Source organism: Schistocerca nitens, chromosome 8 (assembly GCF_023898315.1).
Source record: "Schistocerca nitens isolate TAMUIC-IGC-003100 chromosome 8, iqSchNite1.1, whole genome shotgun sequence".
NCBI classification, from domain to species: domain Eukaryota; kingdom Metazoa; phylum Arthropoda; class Insecta; order Orthoptera; family Acrididae; genus Schistocerca; species Schistocerca nitens.
In genome coordinates this window covers 262,233,692-262,258,155 of record NC_064621.1, presented here as the reverse complement: position 1 = coordinate 262,258,155, position 24,464 = coordinate 262,233,692, and the positions used below count along the sequence as shown (strand labels likewise).

At 45.9% G+C, this 24,464-nt stretch overlaps 1 protein-coding gene across 1 annotated transcript in view; it reads right to left on the bottom strand.

Annotated features, from left to right (window-relative positions):
• Positions 1-22,045, bottom strand: part of LOC126199513 (ubiquitin carboxyl-terminal hydrolase MINDY-3 homolog) — a 125,045-nt gene extending 103,000 nt beyond the window's left edge. The window contains exons 1-2 of the mRNA XM_049936436.1: positions 21,914-22,045; positions 5,302-5,496 (exon numbers count right to left, since the gene is read on the bottom strand). Of these exons, the coding sequence (XP_049792393.1) occupies positions 5,302-5,496; positions 21,914-22,045 (327 nt within the window). The remainder of the gene's footprint in view (positions 1-5,301; positions 5,497-21,913) is intronic.
• Positions 22,046-24,464: the final 2,419 nt, after the last annotated feature.

Below are 24,464 nucleotides of genomic sequence, written 5' to 3'. Positions count from 1 at the left end.
GGTAATTATACACCCGTGCACGACTGGAGAACACGCGCCTTGAATTAAACACGAGTTTAGAAAGGGAATTAGTGTTACAAGGCAGAGCGTGTTTCAAGGCACCGCTGTCTTCTTTTCTACACGGAAAAGGCAATATGCCACTCGATGCGCGCGAAATTTGAAAGCTGAATTCGGAAAGTCATAGGAGAGTATTACTACAATTATGGCCCAAATCTTAGGGCGAGGTCGATTGCTGGGGCTGACAGGCTATAGGAGGGCTATTCCGCTCATTTCAGCTGTAAGCCATACATAACACAACGCAACACTTTTTAAAAATTTGTCAATATGATACAATTATGATATTTTAATTATTAATACATTGTAGTATATAAACGATCAAAATTCCTTTACACAAACGAGTATAACCAACATCTGAAGAAAGCAAATGTCACAATATATGAAAATTGTGGAGCTATTCCACCCAGTCAAGAGGCTATTTCCCCCAGTGTATTTCACTGTCAAAATCACAAGCATTTACCACAAGTAAACATTTTCCGTCCTTTTCAACCCACATACACGTTTGAAACCACGTAGCACATTGCTGGCACTTTATCCAAATGAGCTGCCTGTAACACACGTTACTGCTAGCTTCACATCTTCCTCAGACCGTAAAGCACTTGGCTTTTTCCTTATGCATGTAAGGACCATCAGAAACGAAACCAAGAAAACGAATTATCCAGAATTTAGCAGTAAAACATCAATTAAACTAATTATTTGACTGAGCTGATATAGCCCCACGTGCAGACGCGAAGAATCAGACCTTTGTAGAAAAGGCCAGCAATATTTGTTGATACACACATGTGCTTTCATACAGGTAACTATAAAAGATTAAAATTTCAAATTATTGTGCATGTTACACCTTCATTTATCAGGATGTATTCTTTACTTTAACTTTGTCAATAAGCCATCACATCGTAGACTTAAGTGAACGAAATTTTAGACCAGGAGCAAGCCTCTCGTCAGAGCTGCGGCGTGTCGAACAAACTGAAGTTCTGCAAACGCGGATCAAAGACTTACAGATGCGGTGCGGATAGCATTTCTCTTATACGTGCAGCCTAGGGATGCTGAGCGAGCGCATTATCGCAGCAATGTGTGTAAACATCAGATGCCGACATTTCAAGGTCAATCGATTGCCTCTGGTGTCCCAACAACTTGACCCCTCCAGATTTCAATCTCTTTGGTTTTTTTGCTATGGCTCCAATTGAAGCAGCTGGTCTACACCAGTCTAATCAACGATACGTTGACGCTGAAGGACTTCGTGTGCAACGGATGATACGAAACGGAAGAACCATCTTCCTTACAGTGAAGGGCAGAGAAGTTATGAACTGCCATGCACCTCCTATGAGGAAGTTGTTTGTTTGTTTTGTTTTATGGCTCAAAAAAAAAGTCATACGCACCCATGCAAAACTGTGGAACACGAAGACAAAGAGAGGAGTTAAAAACGATTACACGTCAATCCCAGTCGACGGAAGAGAAGACAGCTAGAAACAGAGACGTGAAGAAAGGCCTATAAAATACGCCATAGAGAAACGGAGGCCCAAAACTAAAAATTGAATGGCTTTCACCATATTGCTACGACGGATAAAATGTAAAACGCGGTCGACAGTCCCCGCGTCGTTCGCTATGCATGCACGTCATGCTGAGGTACTCCTAAGAACAGGTATTCAGACCGCACAAGGTAGACGTTTCGTGACCCATATTCGTTGGATTTATTCTTCTCGTTTCGATGAGTATAGCGCTAACAAAATAGCTTGGCCCGTAGGTGCAGTAGGGGAGGGTGTAATGGTATTGGTGGGAGTTCGACTGTGGAAGCCTACCGTGCGGTTGGAGAGGTGGAGGTCGACAGCTGACGCCTATGCACAAACATGTATCTCTCATAACTCGTAAGCTGCATCTAGCGAGTCTCAAAAGTTCATGTTAATAGGATATGTCAGTACAGCCAATAATTTGACTAATACACTTGTTCAAAGTCAGTAGTTTCTCACCAGAGTTCTGAAAAATAAATAGTTGTATAAACAAACCATCAGTCAATGCAAAACAAAATTAACCACATGCTGCCAGAAAGAAATGAAAACAAAAAGGGGGGTAAAAAAGAAATGAAAACAAAAAAGGGGGTAAAAATATAACGTGGTAGGCAACATTGCTTACAGTGCTACTTATAATATGAAACAAAAAACGTTTATCACAGGATGATTCCGTCGACAGCATTCCGACAACCCGATGACAAGCGGCAAGGCCAACAACGGAAACATCTCCCTTGCCAAAGGCATCCAATGCTGTTTTCACAAGTTCCGGGAAGGTCATGATGGCCTCTTTCTTCGACTGCAGAGGCTCCCTACTCGTCGAGTTCCTCGAGTGTGGAATCATAATCAATGCACTGCACTACAGAGACGCTTTGCAGAAACTGCGACGCACCGTAAAGTCAAAAAGCCCACGAATCCTGTCGGATGGAATCAGCCTGTTGTACGATAATGTCCGCCCTCACACTGCCAATCGGACGAATGCTTCAGAGATCTGTTTGGGAAACACTACAGCATCATATGTTCACATCTCTGTCGATCTTAAGAAAGGCATGCGAAGACGTCGACAACGGGATCATGGAATGGTTCTATTCAAAAGTAATTACCACATTTATCCCGCTGTTTCGTAGAACACGGTCGGCCGCTGACGGATCCACAACCGCACCCACTCTTGCCCTTTCTCGTCCGACTGCAACCGACATCCAAACATGTCTTTCTTCCGGTCGCCAAAGATGTGAAAAATCATACGGTGAAAGATCGGAGCTATAAGGAGGATGTTGCAGTGTTTCGGAGCAAATCGCTGGCGCGTAGCGAAGCCTTCATCTGACTGACAGTGTGGTGGCGGCCTTATCGTGTAACAGGATGATTCCGTCGGACAGCCCGAGGGCAAACTGGAAGGCCAACAGTGGAACCATTCCACATCTCCCGCGCCAAAGAAATCCACACCTGTTTACGCAAGTTCCTGTAAGGTCGTGATGACCTCACTCTTCAAACATAGGGGCTCTCTGCTCGTCGAGTTCCTCAAGCTTGGCACTACGAACAATGAGCAGCGCTGTAAAGATACTTTGCAGAAACTGCAACACGCCGTAAATTCAAGCCGCCCGGGAATGCTGTCGAGCGGTATCATCCTGTTGCACAATAAAGCCGGGCGCTGCCAGTTGGACGAAGGCTACCACTGAAGCATCCTCCATACAGTCCAGATCAGTCACTCTGTGATTTTCACATCGTTGGCGACCTGAAGAAGGGAATGCGTTTGTGGACCCGTCAGCAACAACTTCGTTCTACGAAATATGAATTGATGGTGTCGTCTCCCCAGTCCGCAGCTCGTGGTCGTGCGGTAGCGTTCTCGCTTCCCGCGCCCAGGTTCGGTTCCCGGCGGGGTCAGGGATTTTCTCTGCCTCGTGATGACTGGGTGTTGTGTGATGTCCATAGGTTAGTTAGGTTTAAATAGTTCTAAGTTCTAGGGGACTGATGACCATAGATGTTAGATGTGAAGTCTCATAGTGCTCAGAGCCATTTTTTTGTCGTCTCCCAGTGGGATAAATGTCTTAACACGTGTGGTGATTACTTTTGAGTGGAACTACACTACTGGCCATTAAAATTGCTACATCAAGAAGAAATGTAGATGATAAACGGGTATTCATTGGACAAATATATTATACTAGAACTGACATGCATGTGATTACATTATCACGCTATTTGGGTGCATAAATCCTGAGAAATCAGTACCCAGAACATCCACCTCTGGCCGTAATAACGGCCTTCATACGCCTGGGCATTGAGTCAAACAGAGCTTGGATTGCGTGTACAGATACAGCTGGCCATGCAGCTTCAACACGATACCACAGTTGATCAAGAGTAGTGGCTGGCGTATTGTGACGAGCAAGTTGCTCGGCCATCATTGACCAGATGTTTTCAATTGGTGAGAGGTCTGGAGAATGTGCTGGACAGGGCAGCAGTCGAACATTTTCTGTATCCAGAAAGGTCCGTACAGGACCTGCAACATGCGGTCGTGCATTATCCTGCTGAAATGTAGGGTTTCGCAGGGATCGAATGAAGGATAGAGCCACGGGTCGTAACACATCTGAAATGTAACGTCCACTGTTCAAAGTGCCGTCAATGCGAACAATAGGAGACCGAAACGTGTAACCAATGGTACCCCATACCATCACGCCGGGTGAGAAGCCAGTATGGCTATGACGAATACACGCTTCCAATGTGCGTTCACCACGATGTCGCCAAACATGGATGCGACCATCATGATGCTGTAAACAGAACCTGGATTCATCCGAAAAAAAAATGACGTTTTGCCATTCGTGCTCCCAGGTTCGTCGTTGAGTACACCATCGCAGGCGCTCCTGTCTGTGATGCAGCGTCAAGGGTAACCGCAGCCATGGTCTCCGAGCTGATAGTCCATGCTGCAGCAAATGTCATCGAACTGTTCGTGCAGATGGTTGTTGTATTGCAAACGTCCCCATCTGTTGACTCAGGGATCGAGACGAGGCTGCACGATCCGTTACAGCCACGCGGATAAGATGCCTGTCATCTCGACTGCTAGTGATACGACGCCGTTGGGATCCAACACGGCGTTCCGTATTACCCTCCTGAACACACCGATTCCATATTCTGCAAACAGTCATTGGATCTGGACCAACGCTTGCAGCAATGTCGCGATGCGATAAACCGCAATCGCGATAGACTACAATCCGACCTTTATCAAAGTCGGAAAGGTGATGGTACGCATTTCTCCTCCTTACACGAGGCATCACAACAACGTTTCACCAGGCAACGTCGGTCAAATGCTGTTTGTGTGTGACAAACCGGTTGGAAACTTTCCTCATGTCAGCACGTTGTAGGTGCCGCCACCGGCGCCAACCTTGTGTGAATGTTCTGAAAAGCTAATCATTTGCGTATCACACCATCTGCTTCCTGTCAATAAATTTCGCGTCTGCAGCACGTCATCTTCGTGGTGTAGCAATTTTAATGGCTAGTAGTGTATTTCATGGCCCCATTGTGACGGGTGTTAGGTTTTAATTTGACTGTCCCTTACAATAACAAATGAAATGTGCATTACAGGGGTTTCGAAAATAAAAGACACGAAATGAAACTGGCAATCAAACAGATTTTTGTTTAGTCGTAGAGACGGGACTTATACACGAAGAAAAATAATTTTTCATGGAAAGTGCTGGTAGTATTGAGTCAAATAAATATAAAAGCAAGATTTAGAGGATTTGTGCGCTACCTGGCAGACGATGTGCGTGACGGCGTCGATGAGCAGCTGGTCCACCCTGTCAGGGTCGACGCGCCGCCAGTCGAGCGAGTCTCGCTGGCAGAGGATGGAGCGCAGGATGAAGGCCTGCACCGCGGCCAGCACGGCGCACGGCCCGCCCTCCAGCTGCACCAGCGCAGTCGGCTCGTGCGGGCTGAACGAGAAGCCCTGCGGACGTCACCGGCAGCGACCGCAAACCAACGTACAAACCTAGTCACACTTTGCCATCTCACTAATATAACTACAGGGTCCGGCAAAAAGACCTCCCGTATTTGGTTTGAGTTGTAGTGGGGAGACATGTGCGGTAAATACGGGGTGTTCAAAAGGTCTCTCTGCAGTGCCGTATGATTGTTAGCCTGCCTGGGTTACTTCCCTTCAAGTGGACTCTCCCAACATTCCACTGTTTCGTTTCTCTCAGCCAGCGTCAGTAGTATCATTGGTATGTGTCGTTACGAACGTTTAATTCCTTTGTTCGTTTGTTTCGTTTTTGCCACTGTTAAAATACTAACCATTGAAGAACGTGTGTTTCTACTCGAACAAGTGTTCAAAGCTGGCGGTAAATACACTACTGGCCATGAACACTGCTACACCACGAAGACGACGTACTACCGAAATTATCCGACAGGAAGAAGATGCTGTGATATGCAAATGATTAGCTTCTCAGAGCTTTCACACAAGGTTGGTGCCGGTGGCGACGCCTACAACGTGCTGACATGATGAAAGTTTGCGACAGATTTCTCATACACAAACAGCAGTTGACCGGCGTTGCCACCGAAACGTTGTTGCGATGCCTAGTGTAAGGAGGAGGAATCCGTACCATCACGTTTCCGACTTTGATAAAGGTTGGATTGTAGCCTATCGCGATTGCGGTTTATCGTATCGCGATATTGCTCCTCGCAATGACTGTTAGCAGAATATGGAGTCGGTGGGTTCAGGAGGGTAATAGGGAACGCCGTGCTGGATCCCAACGGCCTCGTATCACTAGCAGTCGAGATGACAGGAATCTTATCCGCATGGCTGTAACAGATAGTGCAGCCACGTCTCGATCCCTGAGTCAACAGATGGGGACGTTTGAAAAACAACAACCATCTGCACGAACAGTTCGACGACGTATGCAACAGCATGGACTATCAGCTCGGAGACCATGGCTGCGGTTACCCTTGACGCTGCATCACAGACAGAAGCGCCTGCGATGGTGTACTCAACGACGAACATGGGTGCACGAATGGCAAAACGTCATTTTTTTCGGATGAATCCAGGTTCTGTTTACAGCATCATGATGGTCGCATCCGTGTTTGGCGACATCGTGGTGAACGCACATTGGAAGCGTGTATTCGTCATCGCCATACTGGCGTATCACCCGGCGTGATGGTATGGGGTACCATTGGCTACACGTCTCTGTTTCCTCTTGTTCGCATTGACGGCACTTTGAACAGTGGACGTTACATTTCAGATGTGTTACGACCCGTGGCTCTACCCTTCATTCGATCCCTGCGAAATCCTAAATTTCATCAGGATAATGCACGACCGCAAGTTGCAGGTCCTGTACGGGCCTTTCTGGATACAGAAAATGTTCGACTGCCGCCCTGGCCAGCACATTCTCCAGATCTCTCACCAATTGAAAACGTCTGGTCAATGGTGGGCGAGCAACTGGCTCGTCGCAATACGCCATTCACTACTCTTGTTGAACTGTGGTATCGTGTTGAAGCTGCATGGGCAGCTGTACCTGTACACGCCATCCAAGCTCTATTTGATTCAATGCCCAGGCGTATCAAGGCCGTTATTACGGCCAGAGATGGTTGATCTGGGTATTGATTTCTCAGGATCTATGCACCCAAATTGCGTGAAAATGTAATCACGTGTCAGTTCTAGTATAATATATTTGTCCAATGAATACCCGTTTATCATCTGCATTTCTTCTTTGTGTAGCAATTTTAATGGCCAGTAGTGTACACAGTTTCAGTTCGTCAAGCATTTAATTCGGTTTTCCCGGAGGCAACACTCCCACATCACGATACCGTGCGAGATTTGTTCGAAGTACGGGTTCAGTGACAGGTGCACCGAGAAGTGGTCGTCCTAGCGTTATGTTTGAGGATAAACTACTCGATATTTCCGATAAAATGTCCATGAGTCCGAACAAGTCAGTAAGAAACTCGCCCAGGCAACCGATGTTAGTGTCGGAACGGCCCACACAGCTGTAAGGAATAAATTAGAACTTTTCGCTTACAAAGTGACAGTCGTGAAAGAACTGAAAAATACTGATCGTAGAATGAGATTGCATTATTGTCAATAGTTCAAAAATTTCGTTCAACAAAATGGAAGGGATATTCTTAATGAAACAGTTTTCACTGATGAGGCGTGCTTTCATTTATCCGGGTACATGAACTCGCAAAATTTTCGTATGTGGAGTACTGTAAAATTCGACAACAGGGGGGACACTTTCAACATTTAATGTGAAAATTTGTAAGTACAGATGAATATTCAAGAAATGAATAACGTGTATTTCACTGAGTTTCATGTCGGTATATTCACTGCGGCATACGACACGCGCGGCTAACAATCATTTTATACACCCCGTATTAACAACTTAAGATACGCATATGTTACTATATTGCTGACAGAAAGTGAAGAAGAGGAACATGAAGAAGAGTTAAAGACACTCTTGCTGAAGCTGAAAGAAGAAAGTGAAAAAGCCAGTCTTTGGCTAAATGTTAAGAAAACGAAAATTGTGGCAACCACACTTATCATCCCATAGCACATAGGAGAAGAAACAATGGCGGCAGTGTCTACTTTCAATTATCTCTGTTCCCAAATTTCTGTTGATGGTGATTGCAACCAGAAAATCGGGAGACGCTTGCTGATTGATAGAAAGACAACGTCAAACCTTGACAAGATTTTAAGAAGTAGAAATATAACATTAGCAAGAAAGGTCCATATTGTAAGGGCTAAGGTCTTTCCAGTTGCGATGTGCCATTATTAAGGAGGAAAGGTGAAGAATAGAGAACTTTGAATAGTGGTGTTTAGAGTCCCATGCACTGCAAAAAGAACGGATAGGTCAATATTTGAGCAAATAAAACCCGAGTGTTCCCCGGAAGGGATCATACTGGGACAAAAGTTGACCTTCTTTCGACACATCATGAGAATACATGTTTCATTGGAAAAGAAAACACTGATGCTGTGGAACATTGAAGGCACTAGAAGAAGAAGAAGAAGACATCAGAGGATGAGATGGATCGCTGGTATCACAGAAGTAATGTGTTTCAACCTAGAAAGCCTACAGGAGAAAGTAGCGTGCTTTGGTTCATGGGGTCACAGAGAGTCGGAATCGAATAAACGAATAGAGAGAGAGAGAGAGAGAGAGAGAGAGAGAGAGAGAGAGAGAGAGACTGATGCGGAGGAGGTGCCGATCAATAGCGCTGGATTTGCCATTATCAGTAGACACAGTAGCTTGGCTAGTATCGTGCGTTTCTTATGGAGGAGTATATTCGTAACGGTGGTTCAGTAACTACTAATCAGCGAAAGCATTTCACATCCGGTTAGAACTTGTTCAACACGATTCTGCTCCTGACAGAAAAACTATTGCAGTTTGGGTATCAAACTTTACAGCATCAGGTTCTTCACTGAAAAGAAAACTCACTGGCCGACCTCGGAAACACAGGAAAATGTGGCGCGTGTGAGAGCATCCGTCCCGCACTCTTCGAAGCGTTCACCACTTAAAACATACAGCTGCCCTGGGATTGTGTGACAGCAGTATAAGAAGAATCCTGCACAGAGATCTTCACATGCAGAAATACAAAATGATTACCCGAGAATAAAGCGAGAGAGATTGTGAAATACACTCCTGGAAATTGAAATAAGAACACCGTGAATTCATTGTCCCAGGAAGGGGAAACTTTATTGACACATTCCTGGGGTCAGATACATCACATGATCACACTGAAAGAACCACAGGCACATAGACACAGGCAACAGAGCATGCACAATGTCGGCACTAGTACAGTGTATATCCACCTTTCGCAGCAATGCAGGCTGCTATTCTCCCATGGAGAGATGCTGGATGTAGTCCTGTGGAACGGCTTGCCATGCCATTTCCACCTGGCGCCTCAGTTGGACCAGCGTTCGTGCTCGACGTGCAGACCGCGTGAGACGACGCTTCATCCAGTCCCAAACATGCTCAATGGGGGACAGATCCGGAGATCTTGCTGGCCAGGGTAGTTGACTTACACCTTCTAGAGCACGTTGGGTGGCACGGGATACATGCGGACGTGCATTGTCCTGTTGGAACAGCAAGTTCCCTTGCTGGTCTAGGAATGGTAGAACGATGGGTTCGATGACGGTTTGGATGTACCGTGCACTATTCAGTGTCCCCTCGACGATCACCAGTGGTGTACGGCCAGTGTAGGAGATCGCTCCCCACACCATGAAGCCGGGTGTTGGCCCTGTGTGCCTCGGTCGTATGCAGTCCTGATTGTGGCGCTCACGTGCACGGCGCCAAACACGCATACGACCATCATTGGCACCAAGGCAGAAGCGACTCTCATCGCTGAAGACGACACGTCTCCATTCGGCCCTCCATTCACGCCTGTCGCGACACCACTGGAGGCGGGCTGCACGATGTTGGGGCGTGAGCGGAAGACGGCCTAACGGTGTGCGGGACCGTATCCCAGCTTCATGGAGACGGTTGCGAATGGTCCTCGCCGATACCCCAGGAGCAACAGTGTCCCTAATTTGCTGGGAAGTGGCGGTGCGGTCCCCTACGGCACTGCGTAGGATCCTACGGTCTTGGCGTGCATCCGTGCGTCGCTGCGGTCCGGTCCCAGGTCGACGGGCACGTGCACCTTCCGCCGACCACTGGCGACAACATCGATGTACTGTGGAGACCTCACGCCCCACGTGTTGAGCAATTCGGCGGTACGTCCACCCGGCCTCCCGCATGCCCACTATACGCCCTCGCTCAAAGTCCGTCAACTGCACATACGGTTCACGTCCACGCTGTCGCGGCATGCTACCAGTGTTAAAGACTGCGATGGAGCTCCGTATGCCACGGCAAACTGGCTGACACTGACGTCGGCGGTGCACAAATGCTGCGCAGCTAGCGCCATTCGACGGCCAACACCGCGGTTCCTGGTGTGTCCGCTGTGCCGTGCGTGTGATCATTGCTTGTACAGCCCTCTCGCAGTGTCCGGAGCAAGTATGGTGGGTCTGACACACCGGTGTCAATGTGTTCTTTTTTCCATTTCCAGGAGTGTACAAAGTGCCATGTGTGAGAAAATTCCTCGCAACATTCCCCAGGCGGTATTTTGATTTATTCTGGTAACACCCACTTCCAAGTGTCAGGTACTGTAATAAACAAAATTTCCGCTGCTGGGCAGCAGAAAACACTCAGGAACTTCACCAACGACCACTTCGCAGTTATCAAGTAACAGTTTGGTGCACCGTTGCTGAATATGGTGTGTGGGTTCCGTGTTATCGAAGAAAATTGTATAATCGTAACGGTTAATACACCTTCTGTTACGTGATAGAGACGTTCCTCTGACCTAATTTAGAGCAGTCTGTTTGGGACGATGAAGAGGGAGAAGTCTGGCTCCAACAAGATGGACCCACAACTCACACTTCTCGGTATTCTCTGGAAATTGTGAGAGTCCTTTTCTGGACATCATCTCTTTTCCCAAGGAGCCATCGCCAAGCCCCCAAGTCATCCGATTTATCATTTTGTGATTTTTTTACTTTCGAGACATTTGAAGCCTCAAGCGTACAAAAATCGCCCCACAACCCTGCAAGCACTTCAGTAGGCAATCTCCAAGGAAGTGGCTGTCGCTCCACCGGAAATGACACGAAGAGCTATGGACAGCTTCCTGGAAAGGCTTCGTTGATGAGTCAACAATGGAGAATGCCATTTACTGCACACAATTTTATAAATGTATAATGGCACAGTATTTGTTGTTAAGAAATAAAAGTATTTTCTGTGTATCTTTATTTGTTTGCAACTAACTTTTGAAACACGGGAAGTCTTTTTGTCGGACTCTTACACACCAGACAAAACATTAGTCACCAACTCTACACTGTATCCCCCTTCCTTGATAACCCTGCACTGACGTTGCAGCTCTTATCATCATGCCCCACCTTCCTTCCACCTCCACAACTTCATTTCTTTTCCCAGAGTAATTTCAACCGTCTTCCCCTCCAATACCATGAAATCGTTTCTGAGCTCTCTCCAGTACATCAGCTTTTTCACACCAATATTCAAGAAAGGAAGTAGGAGTAACCCATTGAATTACAGACCCATATCACTGACCTCAAATAGCAGTAGGATTTTGGAGCATATACTGTACTCGAACATTATGAATCACCTTGAAGAAAATGACCTATTGATACATAACCAACACGGATTCAGAAAATATCGTTCTTGTGCAACACAGCTAGCTCTTTATGGCCATAAAGTAACGAGTGCTGTCGATACGGGATCTCAGATCGATTCCATATTCCTAGATTTCCAGAAGGCTTTTGATACCGTTCCTCACAAGCGACTATTAATCAAATTGCATGCATATGGAGTATCGTCTCAGTTGTGTGACTGGATTCGTGATTTCCTCGCAGAGAGGTCATATTTCGTAGTGATAGACGGTAAATCATCAAGTAGAACAGAAGTGATATCTAGTGTTCCGCAAGGTAGTGTCATAGACCCTCTGTTGTTCCTGTTTATATAAATGATCTAGGTGATAATATGAGCAGTCCCCTTAGATTGTTTGCAGATGACACTTTAATTTACCGTCTAGTAAAATCATCAGACAATCAGTTCCAATTACAAAATGATCTAGAGAGAATTTCTGTATGGTGCAATTGGCACTAAACAAAGAAAAGTGCGATGACATCCACATGGGTACTAAAAGAAATCCGATAAATTTTGGGTATAAGATAAATCACACAAATCTAAGGGCTGTCAATTCGACTAACTACCTAGGAATTGCAATGACGAGCAACTTAAATTGGAAAGACCACATAGATAATATTGTGGGTATGGCGAAACAAAGACTGCGCTTGTTGGCAGAACACTTAGAAGATGCGACAAACCCGCTAAAGAGACACCCTACATTACACTTGTCCGTCCTGTGCTGGAATATTGCTGCGCGGTATGGGATCCTTACCAGGTAGGATTGACGGAGGACATCGAAAAAGTGCAAAGAAGGGCTGCTCGTTTCGTGTTATCGCTCAATAGGGGTGAGAGTGTCACTGATATGATACGCGAGTTCGGGTGGCTGTCACTGAAGCAAAGGCGGTTTTCTTTTCGGCGAGATCTATTTACGAAATTTCAATCACCAAATTTCTCTTCCGAATGCGTAAATATTTTATTGGCACCAACCTGCGTAAGGAGAAATGATCATCATAATAAAATAAGAGAAATCAGAGCTCGAACGGAAAGATTTAGGTGTTCCTTTTTCCCACGAGCCATTCGAGAGTGGAATGATAGAGAAGTATGAAACTTCCTGGCAGATTAAAACTGTGTGCCGGACCGAGTCTTGAACTCGGGACCTTTGCCTTTCGCGGGCAAGTGCTCTACCGGTAGAGCACTTGCCCGCGAAAGGCAAAGGCCCCGAGTTCGAGTCTCGGTCCGGCACACAGTTTTAATCTGACAGGAAGTTTCATATCAGCGCACACTCCTCTATCTAGAATGAAATTTTCACTCTACAGCGAAGTAGTATGAAAATGGTTCGATGAGCCCTCTGCCAGGCACTTAAGTGTAGATGGATGCCGTCCTACCCTTTCCTACGTAGCTGCAATCCTAACCACGTACGATTACATCCCACATCGTTTTTCCTACCACTTCCCATCTGCATTTAAATCCCTCGCTTGGAAATGTTGCCAGAATTCCACAGCAGTGTCATCCTCACAGGTTTCAAGGTGGCACACAACACGATCTCATCAACACTAAGATCATTAAAGATTTGCTAATAGCGAACTTGATCCCACTAATGTTTTATGTAAACTGCCAATGTACTTGGCATTTTAATTTAATTTGATTTTAACGATGTAATTATGCACATTTTATGACAAAGCCAGCACACAATTTAATTCATACAAACGCATTCTGGCTGCATATTATGGTGTTATCTTTTAATTTCACAAATGATCGATGTATGTTCGATTCTTACATCATATTGATTACTGGCTGGCGTCCATCGTACCAGCCAGCCGCCGGCCGAAGTGGCCGCGCGGTTCTGGCGCTGCGGTCTGGAACCGCGAGACCGCTACGGTCGCAGGTTCGAATCCTGCCTCGGGCATGGATGTGTGTGATGTCCTTAGGTTAGTTAGGTTTAACTAGTTCTAAGTTCTAGGGGACTAATGACCTCAGCAGTTGAGTCCCATAGTGCTCAGAGCCATTTGAACCATTTTTGAACCAGCCAGCCTTCACATCTTTGGTCTATAAGAGGAATGGACGTAAAATGTCGTTTCCATAGTTACCAAGCTGGCGTCCCTCGTTTCCATAATTACCAAGCTGGCGTCCCACAATCTATCACCTACAGAGGGCAGCCTACACTCACACGACCAATACCATGCTTAACGAAGTTTTTATCCACATTTTAACTGTTATATAGAAGTTTTCTCTTAAAATGAACAAATGCTCTAGTTATTTTTTATGGACAATATCAATGTACTTTAGAAGTAACTTGTGTTACTTGTACTGACGATTCATAACCATTGGACAGTAATGGCGCCATGCTGGAGACAGGGGACGGGGCTATCATCATTTAACCACGAGCAGCTGAGCCACTGTCAGCAGTGGATTATATCTCTCTAGAGTAGCCTGCTTAGCCAGCCCAGCTCCTGCCACCATCACGGATATACACAAACGAAAAAAAGTCTTGCGTCACCCCGGTTCCCAGAACTCTTAGAGACAGACGTTGACTGTGGATATTGTATCACAGACACAGTCCCTCGCCAGCCGTGGTGGCCGAGCGGTTCTAGGCGCTACAGTCTGGAACCGCGCGACAGCTCCGGTCGCAGGTTCGACTCCTGCCTCGGGCATGGATGTGTGTGATGTCATAAGGTTAGTTAGGTTTAATTAGTTCTAAGTTCTAGGGGACTGATGACCTTAGAAGTTAAGTCCCATAGTGCTCAGAGCCATTTGAACACAGTCCCTCTGACTATTCAGAGATGTCACTAAACCCGCCCAAAGACGCAAACAACCGTGCATTAGCAGAACCTATCAGACGGAGGGGGTCCGACAGTTGATCAGTTCCGGTCATTCCACCAGGAAGGAGGTACACGGCTCGTGTTGTCTGTAGTTCAACCGGCTCGTTCGCGTCCGCATTGTTACTTTGTGCCAGGAAGGGCTCCCCAGGCGTCCCGGAGTCAACCCAAGCGATGTTGTTCAAACATGGAGGAGATACAGAGAGGCAGGAACTGTCGAGGACATGCCTCGCTCAGGCTGCCCAAAGGCCGCTACTGCAGTGGATGACCGCTCGGGGGAACCCTGACAGCAACGCCACCATGTTGAATAATGCTTCTCGTGCAGCTACAAGACGTCGTTTTACGACTCAAACTGTACGGAATAGGCTGATTGATGCGCAACTTCACTCCCGACGTACATGGCGAGATCCATCTTTGCAACCACGACACCATGCAGCGCGGTACAGATGGGCCCAACAACATGCCGAATGGACCGCTTACGACTGGCATCACGTTCTCTTCACCGATGAGTGTCGCATATGCCCTCAGCCAGACAATCGTCGGCGACGTGTCTGACGGCAACCCGGTCAGGCTGAACGCCTTAGACACACTGCCCAGCGAGTGCAGCAAGGTGGAGGGTCCCTGCTGTTTTGGGTGGCATTATGTGGGGCCGACGTACGCCGCTGGCACACACGGAAGGCGCCGTAACGGCTGTACGATACGTGAATGCCAACCTCCGACCGATAGAGCAACCATATCGGCAGCATATTCGCGATAACGTCCTTCAGGATAACGACATCGCTCGACTAGAGTGGCCAGCATGTTCTCTAGACATAACCCTATCGAACATGCCTGGGTTAAAGGGCTATTTATGGACGACGTGACGAACCAACCACTCTGAGGGATCTACGCCGAAGCGCGGTTGAAGAGAGGAACAATCTGGACCAACAACAGTGCCTTGATGAACTTCTGGAAAGTATGCCACGACGAATACAGGCATGCATCAATACAAGAGGACGTGCTACTGGGTATTAGAGGTACCGGTGTGTACCGACTCTGAAGGTCTCGCTGTATGGTGGTACAACATGAAACGTGTGGTTTTCATGAGCAATAAAAAAGGCGGAAATGGTGTTTATGCTGATCTCTATTCCAATTTTCTGTACAGGTTCCGGAATTCTCGAAACCGAGATGATGCAAAACTTTTTTGATGTGTGTACTATTCATAGCAATTATTTTATAAATAATTCACTTTGTTATTATAATGCTTTTGTTACCTGTAAGCTGGTTTACTAGTCTCCCTGCAGAGTACAAGGTGTGAAGATGGTCTGCGACAATACCGGTCACCAGTTTAAATAAAATATTTATGCAATCAAGATTGTTATTAGCAAAACTTTGTTTATACACCTGAGATCGCTGTTTCTCCAGAACAATGTTCCAGAAAAGAACTGAGATCATTGTTTTTTGTTCTTATAAACATGGGCACATACGTCAAAAAAATTAATGACTGCTAGTAACACCACAATAGTGTACGTAAACGCTTCTGCCTCGGTGCTGGCACCCCCCTGCTCACTGCTGACACATTGCACGTCGTTGCTCGCAGTGAGCCTTGTTAAATTTACCCTGCAGCCTCGCTGCTCATTGGTCGTCCGGAGTATTGACCCTGAAGCTGTTAACACGAGGAGCGTTCAGTAAGTAACGCAACACCTTTTTTATCGGCCAATTTAGGCTGAAAAAATGAAGAATTTGTTGTGGGACATTGCGGAATATTCCTGCTTCAGCTTCTATAGTTTCTGAAATTCTGGTATGTTGTGGCGCTATACGTAGCCTTCAAAATTACGTCTGTGACGGAGGTGCGTTCGAAGCAGAGAGCTGTCATTGAGTTTCTTTTGACGGTAAACCAGAGCATCGCAGATATAGTTAAGGTACTTAAAGGTATGTACCGGCTATGTTCCTCTCTATCTAACAGTGACCATAAAGAGCAACGAAGGACCATTTGCGCGAAACTGATTGCGCGTTACTAGTCTGATCGAGACAATTTTTGTTGAACACTGTCACAAGCAATGAAACATGGGTTCATCACTTCGAGCCGGAAACGAAACGGAATTGCATGGAGTACCGCCACATCATCTCTCCTCCGAAGAAAAGTTCGAAGTCGCACCCTCAGCCGGTAATGTCATGGCGACTGTCTTTCGGACTCTGATGGGATTATTCAGTTCGATACCCTCCCTCATCGTGCAACGATCAACTATGAAGTGTATTGTGCTACCCTCAGGAAATCGAAGAAACGACTTCTGCGTGCTCGTCGCTACAAAACTGCAAACGAACTTCTGTTCTGCGGCCGATCGGTTCTAGGCGCTTCAGTCCGAAACCGCGCTGCTGCTACGGTCGCAGGTTCGAATCCTGCTTCAGGCATGGATGTGTGTAATGTCCTCAGGTTAGTTAAATTTAAGTAGTTCTAAGTCTAGGGGACTGATGACCTCAGATGTTAAGCGCCATAGTGCTCAGAGCCATGTGAACCATTTTTTTCGCATCTTCCGATCTTCACCTGTTTGGCCTGATGATGTACGCACTCCACAGGAAGCAGTACGTGGATGATAAGAGTTTGTTTTTTTTTTTTTTTTTTTTTTTTTTTTTTTTTTTTTTTTTTATGCAGCAAGAGGTTGTCTCCGACGTCTTCCAGTAGAGTGGTACCATATTTGCGGTCCGGCTCTCTTAGAAAGATGGCGTAAGGCCATCGCATTGGATGGAGATTATGTTGAAAACTAGGTTTTTGTAGCAAAAAGAGTGGGGAATAATATGGTGTATTGCAATGCTGAATAAAACAAACCTGATTTCATCGAAAAGGGTTGCGTTACTTATTGAAATCCTCCTGTATAGCTAGTAGAGTCAAACATGGAGTGATCTTGAAGCAGCCAATCATGGCTCTAGTTTCAAGACATCCAGCGATGGCCATAGCACGAAACATTAACTAGCTTGATATCATCGCCTGGAGAGAACTGCAGCGAACAGCGTTGGTGCAGGTTAAGAGAGCCGGTATGACTAAATGTGCTTCTTTCACCATCGCTGGGCAATGCCGGCGAGCAAGGAGGTAGCAGAATAAACACGCCCTACCGTGTAACCTCTAGCCTTGATAAGGACAATGACTGGAGCAGGAAGAGTGTACACACCTCTAGCCTTGATAAGGACAATGACTGGAGTAGGAAGAGAGTACACATGTTTCTTCAGGTTAACCCACAGTGAGCCACCACCACTCATTGATGGTTAAGTCGTGTAGATCTACCAAACTGCGGGGATGATGAATGCTGTATTTCATCCGTTGTCACAAACATTTTCTATGGGATTCAGAGTGCGTGATCTATTGGGACAGTCGAGATGCAAAAGGCTTCGTCAAATTAGAAACGCATGTCAGTAGCCTTGTGGATATGAGCGTTGTTGCCTCGGAAAATGAATGTGTCCACTGCACACTCATCAGGATGATGGAGAAAGCGCGACACGTGGTCACTGAAAATGTTGAAATAAACATCCTAGCTCTTATTCACTGTAACCTGAATGAGTGAGGTAAAGTCTTGGAATGAAAAACGTGCACAAAATATGACAAACACTTCCGGCCCGAACTACAGCCTCCACACACTGTGGGTTAATAGCCTCATTGGGCTGTTGGAGCACTCAACGTCATCCATCTTCGCAACGAGGCAGTATTGCGACTGGGGGAACTACAACATATTCCTTCGTCAGTGTCCAGCTTCTGTATTGTTTGCCCACTGAAGGTGTACAGCGTCTTGCGCAACTGTGACGAATGGCTTTTCACTGGGTAATTGACACCAAACGTCAGTTCATATAGTTCCTTTCACATTGTCGTTAGGAAACTGGTTGTGACTGATCTGCATTCATTCACATAGTTACTGTCGGGTTTGAAAATGTCATTGAATAGGTGTGGCGCAGTGCTTTTGCGACATTTCGTACAATATAACTGGAACGGGTGCTGCTTTCTTTGCTAAGTTTCTCTCGTGGTCGTGCGGTAGCGTTCTCGCTTCCCACGCCCGGGTTCCCGGGTTCGATTCCCGGCGGGGTCACGGATTTTCTCTGCCTCGTGATGGCTGGGTGTTGTGTGCTGTCCTTAGGTTAGTTCGGTTTAAGTAGTTCTAACTTCTAGGGGACTGATGACCTAAGATGTTAAGTCCCATAGTGCTCGGAGCCATTTGAACCATTTTTTGCTAAGTTTCACTCGCGTCTCCCGAGCACAATCCACGCATTCCCTTAAATCGTGATTCGGAAATAAATGATATTCCCAACAGAACACCAAAGCAGATTCCACAGTAGACAATATTGTAATGAAGTTCAAATGGTTCAGATGGCTCTAAGCACTATGGGACTTAACATCTGAGGTCATCAGTCCCCTAGACTTAGAACTACTTAAACCTAACTCACCTAAGGACATCACCTACATCCATGCCTGAGGCAGGATTCGAACCTGCGACCGTAGCAGGCGCGCGGTTCCGGACTGAAGCGCCTAGAACCGCTCGGCCACAGCGGCCGGCTGTAATTAAGTCTCTCGAGGTGAGAGTACTAGAAGTGGACTCTGAACCAGCTTCGTTCATCTCTAGAACACTATTGACTCAAGCTCATGTTGTGTTGTCAAGAACGCTCTAAACAAAATCGATATATCGGGCTATGACAGTCACGCGCTCGATATACAGGGTGTTTCACAGTTCACGCTACACACTTCTAGAGGTTGTACAGGGGATCTGGTAGATCAGATTTTATATCGGAACACATGTCTGGAAACGATTCGTTTCCTTTTAACAAGGAAAACAAGATGTACAGATTTCACTCCTATTTGCTATTATATTACAACAGCTGTTCGGTATGACAACACCCTGGTTCGGTGCACACAGTGTACTAGCGCAGTAACTTCGCATAAACTCTGTCCACTTCTGCCGTAGCCATAATCCGTGCATCCAGATCTTCAAAAAATGGCTCTGAGCACTATGGGACTTAACATCTGAGGTCATCAGTCCCCTAGAACCTAGAGCTACTTAAACATAACTAACCTAATAACATCACACACATCTATGCCCGAGGCAAGATTCGAACCTTCGACCGTAGCGGTCGCGCGGTTCCAGACTGAAGCGCCTAGAACCGCTCGGCCGCTCCGGCCAGCGACGAGTTTACATTTGGTGCGTCATCAGATTGGAACCACAATTCGTGCAGAATGTCCAATGACACATCTTACAAAAAATCTGCGCACTTGTTGCACGAATATCAAGTACCTGGCACCCATTGGGTGGGGAGGAAGGGTGTATGGCCCACTCATAGGATCATCGTAGATACCTGCACGGACATTGATGTCGAGTGTGTGCATAAATCTTTGTGTACAAGGGGATTTGCGGTTTTCTTGATGCCAAACGTGGCTATTTAGTGTGTTCAAAAGACGTTCCCTGTTGAAATGTGCTTCATCGGTGAACAAAATTCGCCTTGAAAACTGAGAAAAATCCACCTAACGGCGTAAAATCGTGTACAGAAATTGACACGTGGCACAAGATCGGCCGGACCATGGCGTATACCTTCTGGTGAGACACACGCAAGTCACGTGTAATGGCTCGAGTACTCCTCGATGGATTGCCTTGAACTTGATGAAGCAGTTCCTCTTCCAGTGCATCAGTGCGCCGCCTTCTTGGAACACCACAGTTTACTCTATCGCTTGTGTATTTCTCACTTTCCCGCAGCCGTTGTTCTACCCGGTAAACATGGGATGACTGGAGTTAAAAAAATGGCTCTAAGCACTATGGGACTTAACATCTGAGGTCATTCGTCCCCTAGATTGAGAACTACCTAACTAACCTAAGGACATCACACACTTCCATTCCCGAAGCAGGATTCGAACCTGCGACCGTAGCAGCAGCGCAGTTCCGGGCTGAAGCGCCTAGAACCGCTCGGCCACAGCGGCCGGCGATGACTGAAGACACACGATTTGCAAAGTACTCGTGGTACAGGCATTGAGTTTCTCTTCCATTACTGCGAGCTTCATCGTAAACTAACGTGTCGATGTACTCTGTGAACATGTACTCAGGCATCCCGTTACTGCAGTAATAGTCACTGTATCAACTGACGCATCACCATGAAGCATAAAAGCAAGGCAGATGGAAACAGAGGACGTCACGTGACATCGTACCTTTCACGAACGTGGGTAGCTTACCATAACAGGCCAACTGAGTAAGAAACATCTACAGGGTAGTTGACAAGTTCTTGTTTTCCTCGTAACACGGAAACGAACCGTTCCCGGTAATAGGTTCCTATGTAAAACTTGATTTAGTAAGCCCCCTCTAGACTGTATAAATGTGTAACATGAACTGTGAAACACCCTTTATATTGCTTGCAGCGCATCTTCCAAATGACCAATGACTCTTGTTGCGGGATTTTCTCTGCCTCGTGATCACTGGGTGTTGTGTGATGTCCTTAGGTTAGTTAGGTTTAAGTAGTTCTAAGTTCTAGGGGACTGATGACCATAGATGTTAAGTCCCATAGTGCTCAGAACCATTTGAACCAACTCTTGTTGCGGTAATTTCCAAGAATGTTTTCCTATCGAAGCTGCGGGCTCCTAACGACAAATATCGCACGTGCGATTCTAAATCGATCACACGACTGTGGTGGCGGGCGTTATGAGCATGTTTATAGTGGTCACTACAGTAACGACTAAAATAGTTGTAGTTACAAAGGAAAAGACTTACCTCACTCGTGGTCGACGTTGTCGTCATGAGAAATTCCATTTGATGTGTATGTTAAAGGACGCATTCCCTTTTTGCTGTAACCTGGGTAGACTCTGTCAATGTCACGCAAAAATATGGGTAGTGTCACATTTCCGAAAAAATTTCAAACTATTTTCTACATTGCATAAGCATGGAATTAGATTCTACATCGTGAGGAAATAGGCCGAAGAAACGTCTACAATATCAGACATTCCACAAACTACCGTCATAAAACGCTTGTGTTTTCCTAGCATCTCACAACGCCCGCCATCACAGCCGTGTGGTCGATTTCGAACCGCACTTTCGATATGTATCGTTTGGAGCCCGTGGCTCCAATAGGCAAACATTCTTGGAAATTACCCTTGTTGCTCAATGATCTTAACAAGGGACGATATGTGTAACTTACTTTTTGACATCCGAACGTAGTTGTAACTCGAAATATTTCTTTTCACGATGCATTAAATTCTCGTAATCACAACTCACTGGTTTATTTACGTTTAAAAATATAGCCGGGTATAAGAGGTTATCGTCGCCATGTTCTTTACGTCATGTCATGAATGTCCACTCCGTCACTGGTCAAAGGCGACAGCCAATATAAGAATTTATACTTTATGCGAAGTAAAGATTGATTGTGGAAGGTTAGGCACGCTTTGTATGCGTGCAGAAGATACCTGTGACCAGGAGCGGAAGACGGGGTCCTTGCCTCCGGAGCGCCCCCACAGCAGGTGCCGCACGTCCTCCAGGTCTGCAGACATGGCGCCGCCTTTGGCGCTACCTCGCGCCCCCACCACCAGACGGCCCATTGCACGCCTCCTGTTGCCGGGGAAACACACACACGTCGCTTATTGTTACCAGTACCAGCAGTAGGAACTAACTTCACTAGGATAAATGACACCACACAGGTAAGAGGTTTATCAGGAGAAACCGGTTCAACTTGAACAGACGTCCGAAACCGATAATAAGACATGGGCATATATTACTTTCACGTATATGGCAGTTATAAGAGTCGAGGGACATGAAAGGGTAGCAGTGGTTGGGAAGGGAGTGAGACAGGGTTGTAGCCTATCCCCGATGTTATTCAATCTGTATATTGAGCAAGCAGTAAAGGAAAGAAAAGAAAAATTCTGAAGAAATAAAAACTTTGAGGTTCGCCGATGAGATTGTAATTCTGTCAGAGGCAACAAAGGACTTGGAAGAGCAGTTGAACGGAATGGTCAGTGTCTTTCAAGGAGGATATAAGATGAGCATTAACAAAATCAAAACGAGGATAATGGAATGTAGTCGAATTAAGTTGGGTGATGCTGAGGGAATTACATTAGGAAATGAGACACTTAAAGCAGTAAAGGCGTTTTGCTATTTGGGGAGCAAAATAACTGATGATGGTCGAAGTAGAGAAGATATAAAATGTAGACTGGCAATGGCAAGGAAAGCGTTTCTGAAGAAGAGAAATTTGTTAACATCGAGTATAGATTTAAGTTTCAGGAAGTCGTTTCTGCAAGTATTTGTATCGAGTGTAGCCATGTATGGAAGTGCAACATGGACGATAAATAGTTCGGACAAGAAGAGAATAGAAGCATTTGAAATGTGGTGCTACAGAAGAATGCTGAAGATTAGATGGATGGATCACAAAACTAATCAGGAGGTATTGAATAGAATTGGGGAGAAGAGGAGTTCGTGGCACAACTTGACTAGAAGAAGGGATCGGTTGGTAGGACATGTTCTGAGGCATCAAGCGAGCACCAATTTAGTATTGGAGGGCAGCGTGGAGGGTAAAAATCATAGAGGGAGACCAAGAGATGAATATACTAAGCAGATTCAGAAGGATGTAGGTTGCAGTAGGTACTGGGAGATGAAGAAGCTTGCACAGGATAGAGTAGCATGGAGAGCTGCATCAAACCAGTCTCAGGACTGAAGACCACAACAACAAACAATATGATGCTGAAATGTAGGCAGGAGGACACGATCCAGTCATATTAATGTGAGCACCGCCTATGTGCGACTTCAAGTTACTGTAATCATTCACAGACTGCAGGTGGCAACACTAGCGATGGAGGGAACACTGAGCGTCTCGGTGAGACTTGCAAAACATTGCAGTCGTTGTCGTAATGCGGAATCGGAGCGACTAAGCTGACGCCCTAAAGGGCATCATATTTCGGGCCAAGGCTCGAAACGGCTAAGTTTGTACACTGTTGGCGTGCCGCCCTGGTCAAAGTATACCATGCGTAGCAAAATGGAGCTGTCCAAAACTGGCTCTGAGGCAACTATGGTCCACCACGGACCATTGTAAGGAAGAATAGACGTGCAACTGTTGAGTTATTAACCGTCCCACCGAGCGGGGTGCCGCAGTGGTTAGCAAACTGGACTCGCATTCGCTAGCACGACGATTCAAACCCGCGTCGGGCCATCTTGATTTAGGTTTTCCATTATTTCCGTAACTCGCTCCAGGCAAATGCTGGCATGTGTAATGCCACTTCCACGGACGAGAAATAAAAATCAAAAATTAGCTCCCAATACCCCAAAGATTTCCGCCCAAGTCACAAATTCCCAGAAAAGTGAATAAGCGAACGAAGTTCAATTTATCACTATTATTAGGACAATAACAAGTAATTAAATCAGGAATCTAAGACTTGACAATTTAGCAATCTACGAAAGAAAGATTAAATTTCAGTAAAATTAAAATCAGAATCATAATAAATCGCAAAATTAGCATACATTAACATTCGCAAAGTAGAACCAACGATCCCAAAGAATACTCCGTGTGAGTACTCTTTGGGAATCGTGAGTAATGACTAAGTATAATTCAATGCATTGTCACTACGTTACGCGAGTTAGCCGAAGCAGGTCATATATTTGAATGTTCGTACATGTAGGCGCGCTTCTATTGTAACGCAGTAATACGATCTTCTGACTTCAAATATCACGGCATTAGAATTCGAACGGAGGACTTTTACCTACTAGAATAAAGTGAAATTTTAACTAGATAATTGAACTAAACATTACTTAGTGATTTAGGCAACGAACACTGATACACAATTTTCATTCATAATAGCCAGTGGTTTATGGAACTTCAGTGATAGGTCCGAAGCATATAATTTAAATCCCCCCCAACACCTGGGAAAGTTTTCTTCTCAAGGCCCGGTTAGGAAGTGACTGATATTGTGCAATAAAACACCCTCTCGTGCCAAGTCGTGCATTTGTGATTTAAAATTCTATCGAATTATT